Source organism: Hippopotamus amphibius, chromosome 7 (genome assembly GCF_030028045.1).
Source record: "Hippopotamus amphibius kiboko isolate mHipAmp2 chromosome 7, mHipAmp2.hap2, whole genome shotgun sequence".
Lineage (NCBI taxonomy): Eukaryota > Metazoa > Chordata > Mammalia > Artiodactyla > Hippopotamidae > Hippopotamus > Hippopotamus amphibius.
This window is the reverse complement of record NC_080192.1, coordinates 22,644,513-22,661,042: the sequence shown is the minus strand read 5'-3', so window position 1 is coordinate 22,661,042 and position 16,530 is coordinate 22,644,513. Positions and strand designations below refer to the sequence as shown.

General features: G+C 37.2%; 1 protein-coding gene across 6 annotated transcripts in view; it reads left to right on the top strand.

Annotated features, from left to right (window-relative positions):
* The window catches only part of APAF1 (apoptotic peptidase activating factor 1), a 78,915-nt gene that overhangs the window by 52,314 nt on the left and 10,071 nt on the right, over positions 1–16,530 (top strand). For 4 of the 6 annotated variants that reach the window (XM_057741302.1, XM_057741301.1, XM_057741300.1 and 1 more), the window contains 7 exons: positions 74–199; positions 2,033–2,152; positions 4,149–4,265; positions 6,527–6,652; positions 12,978–13,103; positions 13,412–13,537; positions 15,185–15,310. In XM_057741302.1, coding sequence (XP_057597285.1) covers positions 74–199; positions 2,033–2,152; positions 4,149–4,265; positions 6,527–6,652; positions 12,978–13,103; positions 13,412–13,537; positions 15,185–15,310 — 867 coding nt within the window. Of the gene's footprint in view, positions 1–73; positions 200–1,480; positions 2,153–4,148; positions 4,266–6,526; positions 6,653–12,977; positions 13,104–13,248; positions 13,363–13,411; positions 13,538–15,184; positions 15,311–16,530 lie in introns of those variants that run through there. The other 2 variants (XM_057741304.1, XM_057741305.1) reach the window with 2 other exon arrangements.

Here is a 16,530-nt window from a genome sequence, read left to right as displayed (position 1 = left end):
TGTTTTTTAATATTCTTGATATATTCAAAATGCTTATGAATGTGATTTCCTATATGTTGTGTTTATTCTGTAGCTGTGGAATATGGACTCATGTTTAAAAGTGGCTGATTGCAGAGGACATTTAAGTTGGGTCCATTGTGTGATGTTTTCTCCTGATGGATCATCATTTTTGACATCTTCTGATGACCAGACAATCAGGGTGAGAAATATTGAGATTTTCATTTTAGACATTTAATGATGGTAAGCTAAATCTCTTACCAGTTAAACTGATGGGCAGTGTTGGGGGAAGTAAAACAGGAAACTGCTGGGTTCATATTTATCCTCTAAAAGGGCTGTTATATGGACTGTGGCAGTCTCATTCTTTCAGTACATGTTCATTGAGTGCTACCATGGTCCAGGTGTTGGAGAAGCCCAATGATTAAACTGTATTTTGGTTAATTTAAATATATTACATTCGAGTCCGTAGAGTAACTTTAGACTCTTTCCTCTACCTTGAATTCCCACATCCAATTACTTGCCAATTCTAATGTATTCTCTTGATACCTTTCCATTTGCTATCATTTATTTCTACACTCCCATTTCAAGTTCAGGTGCTCATTAGCTGTTGCCTTTCTTATATTAACCTCTGCTATAAGTCTTTTTTTTCTTGGTTTTCTACATGCTGCTTCCAGGATATTCCTCATGTACAATACAGTCATGTCACTTTTCTTTTCTTTTCTTTTTTTTTTTTTCTTTTTGGCCGCGTGGCCTGTGGGATCTTCCACAAGCAGGGATGGAACCCATGCCCCCTGCAGTGGAAGCGTGGAGTCTTAACCACTGGACTGCCGGGGAAATCCCCGGTCATGTCATTTTTGCTCAAAAACAGATAGTGGCTCCCTTGCCTACCAAAGTAAATATGTATTCCAGAGTCTACCATTAAACTTCTCTACAGTGTGGCCTATTCTGTACCAGTCTGTCTTCTGTTTTATTCCTACAGGTAACCTACACTGGACAGCTCACCCTGTACTTCCTTGCTTCTGTACCTTTGCTTATGTGTTTTCTTATGTTTGAATAACCTACTTCTCTGTATCTCTCCTTGTTGAAATCCTATCAGTCCTACAAGTCCCCTCAAGCTTTCATTGAAGCTTTTCCTGGTATTCCATTTGGGGTAGTGTCTTTCTCTTTTAATGCAATGTAACTCTGTTTCATTTTCTTATGGTACTTATCAAATTCTGCCTTGAATTTAAGCACAGAGTTATTTTACTCCTTACCACTGATGCTTCACTCTCCCTCAGACTTGTTGACATCTTATGTATAAGCTCTTTGAGACCAGAGACCCTGGTTTGTCCCTGTAGGGTCTAATACAGTGTTTTGTACAAATTGTAGCTAAAATTTGTTTAGTATTTACTGTATCCAGACATTGGGCAAAGTACTATGCATGTGTTAATTTGGTAATTCTCACAGCAATCCCTTTTTTTAAAAAAATTTTTTTTCCCCACAGCAATCCTTATTGCAGCTGAGGAAACCGTCACAGAAAGTTTAAATCAGTGCTACTTAAAGTGCCAGTCTCAATAAGCTTGAGCCAGAATGTGAATCAGTGCACTGCTTCCTTCATCAAGAAAGTCTTGTTTAAAAAAATCAACTATATCATAAGCATACTGTTAACAGTGTGTTTAGTGATATAGTTGATTTGCATTCTGGTACAGGTTCGTTATCTTGGTATCAAACAGTTTGAGAAACAGCAAGAGGTTCTCATCTTTGAATAGCACCGGGTTAAGTAATCTGCCCAAAGTCACAATTTTCAGTAGAACTGGAATTCATACTAAGGTATTTTGATTCTAGTACCCATTATTCTTAATGATAACTGCTTCTTGCTATGGTATGTAATTAATAAATTTTTATTGTTGAATTATAATCTAACTGAAAATTTTCTAGCCTTACAGGCATTTGGAGTGTGAAGTATGATTGTATATTGTTTTAAGGCTAAGACTTGTCTTTACATTATTTCAGAGAATGCAGTTATCTTACTTTAGTATTTTAATCTCTTAATCAGCTCTGGGAGACAAAGAAAGTATGTAAGAACTCTGCTATAGTGTTAAAGCAAGAAATAGATGTTGTGTTTCAAGAAAATGAAGTGATGGTTCTTGCAGTTGACAATATAAGACGTCTGCAAGTGAGTAACAGTTGGAAAAATTGTTTTGAACTCTAAATTCAAAATTTTTCTTGTTTTTGGACTTGATCAGGCATAATTGTATTGTATCTAACAGTTGTTCGGTAGGTATCAATTTTATAAATATGTGGGTTTTGAGCTGAGGCTCAGATATGCTAGTATTTAAAATTAAGCAAGGTGATACCTTTCTTCACCTTATTCCTCTCCTGTTGGTAACTGGAAGACAAGGAGCAAGAACATGTGAGAGAATGAGATGAGATGGTGCAGTGGAACTGGAGTGAAGAGAGAGAAACGGAATAGAGAAGAGGAGAGAAATAGTGGGAACATGCCCATGGAAGGTGTGAGAGGTAGCAAGAGCTTGAGACGGACTTAACAAGTTCTAAAGCTGCAAAGCTCAGCTCAGTGTGGTAGAGGGAACAGTGACTTTTCACTCAAGAGACCCAGGTACAAATTCAAGCTTTATAGGTCAGCTAGTTCTGTGACGTTGAGTAAATTGCATCACTTCTCTGAGCTTCACTTTCTTCACCTGTAATGTCCTTTTCATTTTCAAAAATCTGTAAACTGGTATATAGGGTCAAGGTGGAATCCAAATTCAGAAAGCAGAGATCTGGGAGTAAATTGTTTATGGCATGTGGTAATTTCTCCTCATCTGCTGTGGGGGTCAGAGTCAAGCTGTGAGACACCTCTAAATATGGCTTGGTCTATATTTTACTAATTTTAGTATTGTCCTTAATGGGTTGATAAGGAGCTCCTAATGCCGTGTATTTCTGGGATGAATTGGGGTGTGGAATTGAATGTGATTTCCTCATTACGGATTTTTAGCAGACTGATTCTTCCACTTGGGGTTTTTTCCATTGCAGTTTTCTTGTCAAGTTCAATGCTTGTATTACCTTTATTAAATTTGTGCAACCTTTCTTCAACAGTTGTCATAACTGTGAGACTTACTTTCATAGTCAGATGACTTTTTTATCATTTTATTCTATGTCAGTGATTGTGGGAGAGTTTAGAGGATAGTTAAACTGACAAGTATTACTTCCATTTAAGTGAACATACACTTTTTAATCACTACTTAAAAAAATATGGAAATTGATTTTTGAGGGAAAGAAGATATTCACATTTTAGTAGTTCAGTCTTCATTTTGAATGTCTAATAGATCAGAACATGCCAGGTAAAATATCATAAGGAAAAAGCTGCCTTGATTGACCCTATAATCTTTATACCTGAAATGAAGATGACTGCTTATTTAATACTGAAAAATAATTCAAGACTTTTCGGGTTGTAACACTTAGAGAGGTGTATCTCACAGTTGATTTAAGCTTGAGAAATATTTTCCGAGATTACATATTTTAGTTGAGTGATAAGGTATTTTTATTAGTGGAATTGAGAAAAATAATCATTAGTTTTGGTACAGATTATGAAACTTGGTATTCTTAGTTTATGCATTATAAGTCCAGCCACTCGAATTATGCTAATGGGTTCTTCTCCAATGCCTCCTCCTCCTCCTAAAAGAAAAAGGGAAAAAAATCTTAATTTACACTGTTTGGTGAGTAATTTGGAGGATATAAAACCCATTTTAATTTTAACTTGTCTTTTCATGTAATGTCTGTCTCAGTCCCGTTTCACCAAACCCCTTGAAAAATATCAGAGAAGTGTATTTTAACAAACAATATCCCTATTAAAATGGGCTTTGTGAAGAAATGGGAAACGGTATGGAGCTAGCTGTGGGGTTACAAATTAGACAGATGTGTTTCAGGCGGTGGGCTCAGCAGCTGCTTTTTAGACCTTTTAAAGCTTGTTTTATTTTACGAAAATGTATATGAACCACAAAAGTGAAATGAAATGAAAGAGTGAAGTGCTAAATGCAGCAATAGGGTTTTGTTGTTCCCCTGGGAGCTCTTGTTGGTTATATTCTGTTTTATTTTTCAGTTGAAGTCTTGGTTCTTCAGAACAGAAACTGCTCTTACAGCCTAACACCTGATTGTGCCTTATTTTTCGTTAGCTCATTAATGGAAACACAGGTCAGATTGATTATCTGACTGAAGCTCAAGTGAGTTGCTGTTGCTTAAATCCACATCTTCAGCACCTTGCATTTGGAGGTGAAGATGGAGCCATTCAGGTATTCAGTTCTCATCTGTGCAGTATAATTTTTATTTAAAATTCACTATACACCTGGCATTCTAGACGTATATGTTAAATAAATCTTTCTATGACATATTAGTCATTCCTCTGTTGGATTAAAAATAATCTTACAATCCTATTGGTTGTATATTGTTCATATTGCTTTTACTATTCTTTCTCTTACTTCTTGTCTTTTTTGTGTTCCTCATTGTCCGCGTAGTTGTCTTGCTGATCTCCAAGAATATCAAACACTCTCAGATTTAGCTAACTAGGCAAAGAGCATTTTTTTCTCTTCTTAGAAACTTGGTTGTTTAGAGGTGTAAGTTGTTTCCATGTTGGTTCTGATCAGGTTCTTTGGGAATATCAGTGCAGTACCTTATGTTTACCTATTTCACCAATCTTTGCTGTTCTACTTTTGGTATTAGACGTATACCTATTTACCACCTGAAATCCTTAATTTATCAAATAAGATCAAATAAATAAAAATAAAATTAGCTTGTAAGGAAAAAAGAGATAGTATAATGATCATTTTGGAAAAAAGTACTTTCATCACAAGTGAAATTCATCACAAAAGCACATTTTCTCTTACCACATAATAGTTTTTCAAAGAACATTGGCTCCTTTTCTCACTTTTCTCACCCAAGCTTTTTGGAATTATTTCTTAATTTGTTAATTATGGCACTAGCCACATTTATTTTACTTTGAATTCATTGTCATAGGAATTACACAATTTGCCCCACAAAGAGGAGACTATATATATATTTATATATGTATATATTTATTTGAGTTTTTTTCCCTTCCAGCTTTATTGAGATATAATTGACACACAGTACTGTGCAAGTTTAAGATGTGCAGCGTAATTATTTGACTTACATCATGAAAGCTATCACAATAAGTATGGTGAACATCCACCATCTCCTATAGTTACAAAATCAAAGAAATAGAAAAATATTTTTCCTTTTGATGAGAACTTTTAGGATTTACTCTCTTAATAACTTTCATGTATAATATACAGCACTGTTAATTATGCTTATTATGTTGTACATTACATCCCTAGTGCTTATTTAGTACTTATCTACTTTTTTGATGTGAGTTTATTTGAAAGCCTTTTTGACATACTCATTATTTTTTGAGTTCTATTCTACTTTCTTAATCTCTGCATTTGGCATTTAAATCTTTAGCCCCCCCCCCCCCCCCTTTTTAAAAATTTATTTATTTTTGGCTGCCTTGAGTCTTCGTTTCTGCACGTGGGCTTTTGTCTCTAGTTGTAGTGAGCGGAGGCTACTCTTCATTGTGGTGCATGGGCTTAATTGCTCCGTGGCACGTGGGATCTTCGTGGACCAGGGATCGAACCCCTGTCCCCTGCATTGGCAGGTGGATTCCTCTTTTTTAAAAAAATTAACATATTGGCTGCATTGGGTCTTCATTGCTGCACATGTGCTTTCTCTAGTTGCGGTGAGCAGGGGCTACTCTTCATTGTGGTGCGTGGGCTTCTCACTGCAGTGGCTTCTCTAGTTGCGGAGCTTGGGCCCTAGGCATGTGGGCTTCTCACTGCGGTGGCTTCTCTAGTTGTGGAGCTTGGGCCCTAGGCATGTGGACTTCAGTAGTTGTGGCACATGGGCTCAATAGTTGTGGCTCACGGGCTCTAGAGCACAGGCTCAGTAGTTGTGGCACACGGGCTTAGTTGCTCTGCGGCACGTGGGATCTTCCTGGACTAGGGATTGAACCTGTGTTTCTTAACGAATGCACCACCAGGGAAGTCCTCTTTAGCCCTTTTAAGTCTCCTCAATCCACTGCCTCCCAGCCTGCTTGTATGCTCTTTTCCTTTACCTGTCTCCCTCACCATCCTTTATCTTTCTTTGTCTCTGTGTTATTTCATAAAGAGCTTGCCTTGTCTCTCATCCAGGATTTTTTTCTTTCTTCCTTCTTATCCATCTTAAATGTCATTTTCTTTTTGGAAGCTTAGCTCAGATTGCTACTTGTTTGATGAACTGGGTAGTTGAGTACTCAGAAGGACCACTGGTTCTTACTGCCATCTGGTCATTCCAGTGAGTGTTTTATTTTAGGGTGTGTGCACACAGATGTACATGTCTGTATTTGTGCCATTCATTTGTGTGTCTTTAGTTAAACTGAAAGCACTATGAGATAGAAATTCTATACGCTTCTGTAGTCTAGTTTTGATTTAATGTTTTTGAGGTGTAATGCCTGGATGTTGCTGAGTATCTTTGTATTAATTTTCTGTGGCTTTTTACTTTGAAGATTTTAGAACTCCTGAACAACAGAATCTTCCAGTCCAGGATTGGGCACAAGAATACGGTACGGCACATCCAGTTCACAGCTGATGGAAAGACTCTTATCTCAAGCTCTGATGATTCTGCAATTCAGGTGAGAGGGAGGTTGAAATCCTACCATATGTAATGCTGACTCTAACAAAAGAACACTTTGATTATGGCTCAGATCTGGTATGTATTTTAAACTTTTCTTTAAGATCAAATTACTTTGGACTTCCCTTTAGATTATGCACGTGGGCTTGGATGAAACCCATTCGTATTTCCTATTTTTCTGTGAGTGAGGCAGGCAGTTTGATTTAAATTTATTTTATTTTATTTTATTTTATTATTTTATTTTATTTATTGGCTGTATTGGGTCTTTGTTGCTGCACATGGGCTTTCTGTAGTTGCAGTGAGCTGGGCTACTCTTAGTTGTGGTTCACAGGCTCCTCATTGCTGTGGCTTCTCTTGTTGCGGAGCATGGGCTCTGGGCATGTGGGCTTCAGTTGCTGTGGCACAGGGGCTCAATAGTTGTGGCTTACGAGCTCTAAAGTGCAAGCTCAATAGTTGTGGTGCACGGGCTTAGCTACTCTGGGGCATGAGGGATCTTCCTGGAGCAGGGATTGAACCCGTGTCCCTGCATCGGCAAGAGGATTCTTAACCACTGCGCCACCTAGGAAGCCCAGGCAGTTTGATTTAGAACCCTCTACTGGGAGATTATTTTGAAAATCAAGGATTTATTTGAATTCTCCCACCTGCCTTGGTATTTGGATTTGTATTAGTAAATATACTTTTTGCCATATTTATTTAATTTCTCTTTATTTTTCTTTACAATAGTAAAAACTGATTGAAATAATTTCATTCTTTCCTTGAAGAATAAGATGTTTATTACAGGGATAAAATCATCTGAAAAAAGTATAGTTTACCATAACGAAGGATTGTGGCTATAAAGGACTTAAGCCTACTGTATGTTTTTTAAATTTACTCTATTTTTTATCAAAGTTCCAGTGCACATACTTATAAAACTCGAGTAGTGTTACAAGGCTCATTATAAAAAATAGACTCCCCCATTTCTTTCTCCTAAAGCACCACTCTTAGCTTTTAGATATTTCTTTTTTTTTTTTTTTTTTTTTTTTCGTTTTTAGAGTCAGGTTTACTGAGGAATAATTACATTCAATAAAATTCACTCTTTAGGTATACAGTTTTATGAGTTTTGGTAGATATTGCTTTTGATATTTACCTTCATGCCCCCATATTGCATGTTTATATAGTGCTCACTTTTGATTTTTAGATTTGAGGATTTATCTACTGAATTCCTTATATTAAAATGAAAATTTAGCTTTTTCTCTCCTCCCACCTGTCCTACCTCCAACATGTGTGCCATCTTTTTGTCAATTCCCATCATCCCAATGCAATCACAACAAAATTTTGTTTAGGTCATAAGTGTCATTGTTATGACTAAGTAGACCAAGCGTCCTCTGAATGCCTTTTCTGCCTTAGTGCGATTTAGGAAAAGTCTACCTTTGCTGGTCGTAGTTGGAAATTGTTTTACCCTAAAATCTTGAAGATGTTGTTCTGTTTTTCCCAGATTTCAAAGTTCATGTTGGGGGACTAGTCTGAAGCCATTCTGATTCCTAATCTTTCTCTCTGGAAGATGTTAGGATCTTCTCTTTGTCCCCAGAATTTTGAAACTTCATGATGATGTGCCTTTGTGTGTTTGTTAAATCCATTCTTTTGGACTTTCACTGTCCCTTCTCAGCTTGGAAACTTATGTTTTTCAATTCAGAGAAGTTTAATTATTTCTTTGATTTCCCCAACTGTCCCCCATATGCTTCCTTTTTCTGTTAACATCCCTTATTCAGATATTGAATCTCCTGGATTGATCACCTAGTTTTCTTTTTCTACATTTCATCTTCTTACCGTATTCTAATTTCTGGGAGTTTTCCTCAGTTTTATCTTCCAACCCTTTCATTGAATTTTTCATTTCTACCATTATATTTTTTAATGATGGAGAGTCCTTTCTATTGTTTATTTATTTATTTGGAGAGCATATATTCTTGTTTTGTAGATAAACGGTCTTACTTCTCTGAGGATAGATGGATATATAGGTTATACATGTATAATTTATATATTTAATTTTTCCCTCAAAATTTAATTTTCCTGCATAGTTATTCTTTCCTCCAAGTTTTTCTTTTTTTCTCTTTGGTTGTTTTGGCCTCTTATTTTAAAGGCCTTCCTCAGCTGTGTGGTGATCATTCACTACCCAGAAATGGATACTAAAAGGCTGGTTGAGTGAGACTTTCTCTGAAAGGTGATTTGAAGGGGGAAATTTAATTGTCAGTGTCTTTTGTCTTGGTGTCAGTTGGGACACTGGGTGTCAAGTGAAGAGAGCGGAAAGGCAGGTGTGGGTGGTGTAGCGTCTTAGAGTTCAGTAGGTAAACCTTCACTGATCCTGCTGTTCTCAGAACTGCAGCCCTACCTACCTCAGTCGTGCTGGTGTCCTTTAATCCAGAGATTCTTCTTTCTCGTTTGTCTTAGGAGCATTATTCTGTACGTTATTCTCTTTTTTTCTCATAATAACTTCGTTTGGGCTTCAATAGTGATTCTTTTCTTTTTACAGGAAGTTAGTTTTCTTGAACTTTTTGAAGGGTTTGGGAAGGACAGCATTTCTTGCTTCACAGGTCTGCAGTTCCATTTTCTGTTGTTTTTATGAAGCATTAAAAATATTGCATTGTTCTGATTAGATACCTTTGTTCTGTCCCCTTCCCTCATTTTTACTGAGACCTTCCCTTTCCTTTGTTGTCACCATCCTTGTTTTGCTCACTTTGAACGCTGTTCCCAACAGTTTCTCCTCATTGTAGGACTGTCCTGGTTATTTTTGAGAGTTCATAGGATCTAGACTGCTTTAGTCTTTCCAGACTGTACCACAGTCATCTTGCACTCAGTTTCTACTGCTGTTCCCTGTTGGTTCTTTACACTTTTCAGTGAATGGCACTTAGCTCTTTTGGGATTCTCCTGTTTTTAGATTTGTCAGACTCGATGCTTCCCTCTGCTTCTACCCATACAGATGCTATTACTATGCAAGTCTTGCAGCTCTCAGTTTGTCCCCACTCAGTTGTATCTTGTGGTTTGTGAGGATACTTTGTCACTTAACACGGTCTTGTTGATGTTGTCTGCATTTTAAATTTGCTATTTTAGTTGGTTTGTCTGCTGTTAATGGAGGCTTCAGGAAGATGCCTGTACCACTGCCATCTTCTCACAACTCCTGGTACTTCTGTTTTTAGCCCCACCCTCATTCCCACCTCTAGATGTACTTAGTGACCTCAGTTTCTGAGCGTTTTGGGAGTTCTGTAGTGTTAGCTTTGTTGCTTTTGTTTTTCCGGTGCTTTTAGGATTCTGTTTTCTAGGTTCTGAAAAGCTGGTTACCATTCTCCTGCTATACAGCCTCCAGCATTTTGTTGTTATCTTCTTTTTCATTATGTTGACTTTGTCATTTTAGTGGGGTTTTAGGAGTGAAGGAGAAGGAGATAAATGCATGTGTTCAAACAGAAGTTAGTATATATTATTTTATTTTATATATATATTTCCTACAGTGGCAATATTTAACTAGACTGTTAAAACTATTTTAGAAAAAATCTTTTTATGTTGTATCTCTGTGAGTCCTATTTGATTGGAATGAAATTTGCCTGCAGTGCAGAAACTTACTTATTATAGGCTCCCATGGTACTGATGTATTAGCTCTGAAACTCAGTGTAATATTCACCTTTCTTCCTCTCCAGATGGCTTTGAAATGGGTAAAACTAAGCTACATCTGATGAAATTCTGCTGAGACATTGTATACTGTATAGCCTTTCTGTCAAAATCTAAATTCATAGGTTTTTTGACCTGCTTGAAGATCAGATATTCTCAGCCAGAGGGAGAAATAATTTCTAGGAATATTTTTAGGATCCGAGTTAGATTATTTTTAGAAATGAGTTGTGTTTCATCCTCTTTTTTCTGCTCTGCTCAGAATACTTTTTACATTTAAAATGTTTTATTGCGTATGCATTCATGTAACAAAACTCTTGGTAGGTATTTCTAAGAATTGACTGGTTGGGTTTTTGTTTTAGTTTTTTAATGTTTTAATAAATAATTAATTGGAGGTTTGGTCCCCCCTACCCCAGCTTTATTGAGGTATAATTGACAAAATTGTATTATGTTTAAGACATATAAGGTGATGATTTGATATATGTACACATTGTGAAATAATTACCACAATCACATTAACAAATCTGCAGACACCTCACATAGTCGTCATTTGGAGGTTTATTTTAATCATCTATGTGTCCCCAGCACCTAGAATGTAGTAGGGGTTCTGTAAATCTTTGTCAGCTGAACTAAAGTTATTGCCCAAATTTGAAGAATGAGCTTTCCTGATTATAGCACCTAGAGTTGTGAAAATTAAGGTCTATTTTTGTAGTTTTTGCTTTTTTACCTTGATGTAAATAAAGCCCAAGTAGTAGCTGTTCACCTGAGTCAGTGAATGAGAATGTATTGATTGTTACAGGTGTAAAAAGATTCTTTAGCATTTTTTAAAATTTAAATTTATATAGATGAAAAAATTCTAATATACATACATTGCAGAAATTATAGCTAATGATAGAGACATACCCACACTCAACCTTTATACATTTGACTAATGCTGGTGGAAGTTTAGCTATTATATAAGGTGATTCAATTAGTACAGGATGTTTGAGATGTTTGAATCCAATAAAAAAGGTATCCTTGTCATCATTGCCATATCAGAAAGCATCTGCAACAAAAACTGCTAAGGCTAGTCTTCACTTCCCCTCAGTGATTGTCAAATTCTTTGTTAGATCTGTTCAGGAAGGCTCTCTGACTTCTTGATGGAGGGTAGCAGTAAGAACCTCAGTCAGGAATGAACATTGAATCAGACATAGCTGGGAATGGCAGTGCCAGTCAACCAGGAAGAGCTGTTAATAGTAGCCACTGATCCTCTAGTCCAGTAAAGCCCAGAAAGTAGCAGGGAGCCAAAAAGTTCTTAGTGGTAATGGTCCAGGGTACTTTATGTTTAGTCACACAGAGTGCCTTTTTTTCTGATATGATTTGGGGAGCTAGAAAGCTTGTTTCTTCCCCCTCCTCAGCATATCTTATTGGGCTCTTAAAATACTGAAATTCACAATTCATTCTCTTTAGATTTGTTCTCACTTCCTGCTCCTCTTCTAAGGCCCCTTGCTCTCATACAAGATAGCCTGCTTCTGGGTATAAGCACTCAGAGACAGAAAAGATGGAGAGATCTGAGAGCCAGGGCTTGGTGGGGGTGGGAGGGTGGCTGCTAAATGTAGAGAGTAGAGGAGTAAAGAAAGGGGGTAAGAGAGGTGTAATTTCTTTTACGATTTTGCCTAAGCCTGATGGGAAAAAGCCTTAAAAGCATTTCTACTGTTTAACCTTCACCAGTCAAAAACTAGACCCAGGATATTACTAACATGCATACCTGAGATGGTGGCTGCTTTTTCTTTATCTTTTTATTCCTAATGTTAAAAAATGGAAGAAAATTCTGTGGGAGACTGCCTGATTACCCACAGCTCGGAAGTCTAGCTTCAGGCTCTCTGGGCTGTTTCTTTGAATATCTTTCCAACCTTTTTTCCCTACTGTTCCTTCTGCATATCCTGTGCTCCAGTCACATTGAACTATGAACAGGTCCCTGGAATCTTTCCACGTTCTCCTGCACTTTAACTTAAGCATTCATTGTCTTTGTTTGAAATGCCCTCAGTTTGTGAATCATAGTTCCAGCTCATTTCTCAAGCCTACTTTGAATGCACTGCCTTCAACAATGCAGTGTCTTTTCTTCCCCTTGTGTCTGAGGAGTTCTTCCTGGAGTGCCATGTGAAAAAGAATGTACTGTATCATTTTTGTCATGTTGAGGATTACATTAGGGGCTGGCTGAGATCTCTGAAGCTCCGAAATTCCATGATCTGGTTTGAAGCTGCTCTGGTCATCTGACCTTCCTAGGCAGTAGGGCCAGTAGGATTCAGTAGCTTAGGTGGAGCCAGAATCTGGACTCTTGGCCTAACTTGTGAGGTTTAGAAATCTGTGAATATGTAATTGGAATAATTTTCTTTGGAAAATTTAATCAAATGGTGAGCTCACTAGCATATTGTGACTTTTATCTGTCTTCTGGTGTAATTAACTACTCTCCAAGCAACTGAGGAAAACAGACTTTATTTAGGAGGAAAAATATTTTATTATGCCCCCAGTTAAATTAATTAACACCAGCCTTTCTCTGTCTGTAAAGCTGGGATACCATATTTTTATTTGGTTCACATATGTATTTTACTGAAGTGCCATGAGGGTGAAAGATTTTAGACGAGTGATACCTCCCCCACCCATGAGATATTATGGGGAAGGGGTTATAACAGACTTATTTCTTTGATATTCAGATATGGAATTGGCAATCGGAGGAATATGAATATGTCTCCCTGCAAGCCCATCAGGAAACAGTGAAAGACTTTAGACTCTTGAAAAACTCAAGACTGCTTTCCTGGTCATTTGATGGAACAGTGAAGGTAATTTGAAGCACACAACTCTTTTTAAAAATATATTCTAATATTGCATTGATTATATCGTGACAGCCAAAAGCAGATGGCTGATATGTAAATACTTACATTTTAAATTTCTAAAATAGAAATGCTTTTTTTCTGTTTACTGCAGTCATCTACATCTGCTGTGTGTTTATGAGCATTTGTACTAAAAGGCACTTAAAGAGGTCGGAATAACCCATGTGCTAAAGCTCTTCATAGGTGTCTTCTGGCTGATTATACTCAGTAATACAAAATGTTCTTAAAAGTGTCAACTTCTGAGTTTTTCTTTGAAGGTATGGAATATTATTACTGGAAGAATAGAAAAAGACTTTGTCTGTCACCAGGATACAGTTCTTTCTTGTGATATTTCTCCTGATGCTACCAAGTTTTCTTCTACCTCTGCTGACAAGACTGCAAAGGTAGGTCAGTCAGTTGAAAGGTGCATGCATAAAACTTTGGTATTGGTCGTATATTATGAGTCCAACTAATGTATAAAACAGAATAATAAGCTTCTGTCTATGTTTTTCTCATTTTGTGAATTTTTGGAGGATGCCCATTGGCATTTAGTTTGTGTCAAATAGATTAAGTGAATGACATTGAGGACTTTTGATTTCTCCCTTACCAATAACTTTTTGTCTATTAGTAATCAAAGGCAGTGTCTACTGCATTATTATAGGCAATAAAAAGCATTGAAAGAGATTTACATTTAATTATACACGCACAGTAAATTTTTTTTTGTAATTGATGTAAATTGATGCTTCTGAAAATCACATTGCAGTGAAATGAAGCTGCCTGGTTGAGGACATTGAATGCACCATTCTCCATTCTCTTCTTTTTTCTCCATATTTCTTAATGGCATCGTTATCTACCCATCTTTCCAAACTATAAACCTTGGAGTTGCCTGGGACTCGCCTGTCTTTTGTGCTCTATTGATTACTCCTCAGTGTCTCTTGGATCCTTGTTCTCTTCCTTGTCCCCACCCTTAAGACTAGGCTCTCCTTTTTTATTGATGGACCTGCCACTGGTCTGTACCTCCTCTGGTTTATCTTCCCTAGTGCTGCCTGAGTTCCCTGCTGAAACTCCTGTGTGACCTGACTGTTTATAAGCCCAAATCCTTAGCCCATCTCCATCTCTTTCTGCTACATTGTTTGCTCTGTGCTAGACTACTTCTCTATGTTTTTGTGCACAATGTTAACTTTGGCTTGACATAACCTTCTATCCTTTTCTATATCACAGCATTATGACTCATTCTTCTAGACCTAGATTTGAGGTCAGTTCTTCAGTGAACCCTTTCCTGGCCCTCAGGCAGGATTAGCTGCTCTACCCTCAATGTTCCTATTACGTATTACTCATGTTAATTATTTACTTCATACCACTGTTCGTGCAACCATTCATGATTAAACTAGAAACTTTTCAAGGACAGGGACTGAATCCAGTTATCTTTGTACCACCAGTTCTTTGTTCACAATACCTGGAACACATTTTTAAGTATAAGCTTGTTAAATGGTGATGATAGAACCATCGGGGGAATACTGGAAGGAAAAAAACAGCATTTGGCTGCTAAGATAACTAGGTAGTATAGGGACTAACCTTTAAAGAACTCTTGCCGTATGTTAGGCCTGTGCTAGGAATTTCAGTCTCTGTTATCTCATTTAATTTTCACTCTATAGGTGCTATTGTCCCCACCGTACAGATGCAGAAACTGAAGTCAGAGAAGCTTATTGGGTTGTCCTAGGCCAAGAAACTAGTAAATAGTGGAGCCAGGACTCACACTCAAGTCTGCTTCACTCCATAGACCACTTTGCTGTTTTTCCTTCTACGTCTAAAGTTAAGGAAGCTGTGACTTTGATTCTTGAGCTGAAGTTTACTTGAGTAATTAAAGGGAAAATCTAGAAAATGAACAAAGTTGCTAGTTGGCATTTGGGCCTCTCATGAAAGTTTATGAACTGTTGAATGTTAGAACTTCATATAATTGAATTTATGGCTAATTAGCACTAGAGGCAGGGTTTGTAGATGCTTATTTTGAGTGTAACTGCTATTCCTAAACAATCTGAATTGCCTTCCAGATTTGGAGTTTTGAACTCCTTTCCCCTCTTCATGAACTGAGAGGCCACAAAGGCTGCGTGCGCTGCTCTGCCTTCTCTGTGGACAGTACCCTGTTGGCGACTGGAGATGACAATGGAGAAATCAGGGTAGGGTGTTTGCTGACGTGAAAGCACTGCTCTTCTTATAGCTGTGGCTAGCCCTCTGCACCACATCGGGGGCCTTTGTTAATGTGACAGGGAAGCACAGGCCCTGGGGTTCAGGCTGGATGAGGCATTCTTTGTTCTGTTTCTTTTCTTTTCTTCTTCTTTTTTTTTTTTTTACTATTGATACTTTATTGGTAATTACATTAAATCTGTTTCTTGTGCACGTTCTGTTCACAGCTGCACTCCAGTGTAGAAAAGAATTCATTTTAGGGTCAGAGTGAAGCATTTCCTATGTATGTGAGGAGGCAGATGCTATTTGCAGTTGGTTCTCTGCTGTTAGCTTGAGAATGATTCATCTAGATTCTTGGACCTGAACCAAAGGTTGTTTTTAGTGGCAGAATTTGAGGAAAATAACTTTTGTAAATTGTTATTTAGATTATAAATGAATTGCAATTCTGCTGTTTTCTGCACTGAAAGGTCTCTTTAGCACTATGTCTATTAAGTAGTCAATATGTAGAGTGGGGTCCGTTGCCATTCTCATGGGACTGTCTGCCTCTGGTTGTGTTAGAAAGATTGGGCAGTTGATGGAAAAAGTTGGGGCGTTGGGGATGGCTGCTTTGGTACCTAGTATAATCGAGGAGAGTCTTGTTTTTTGTTTTTTATGAAGCAGGAATTACAATTCAAGAAATAGGTATATAATGCAGAAGAATGAGACAGTATATGCAGTTTATAGGAATAGAGGCATTATCAGATAGACTTTCCAGGAAAATGAAGATACTCTTGCTTGAGGACTAAGTAACCAACCTGTACTATACCATTTTCATAAATGCCACTCCAGCTGAAGGGGCAGGGCTGCTTTGGGAACATTCATTTTGCTTTGAGTTCTCACCTCAGGATGAAAGGTTATGAGGCAGTGTTCATTTTCCAGAAACCCCTAAAAATAAAAATTGTCTCTCTTTAAATAGGGTTATTTAAAAATTTTTCTTTAGTATGTTAAAATTTATTTTTCTGCTTGACTTTTCAAAATATAGGAAAGCTGTTAATTTTTTATATATATCATATCTAGCTATATTACTGAATTCTTTCTAATCAGTTTTCCCATTTGATTCTCTTGGATTTTCTAGGAAGACATTTACAAATGACAATTTTGATTATTTTCTTTTGCTGTTTTTGCCTCTATTTTTTTAATTCTGATATACAGTTTCTTTGAAAAATTAGAATAC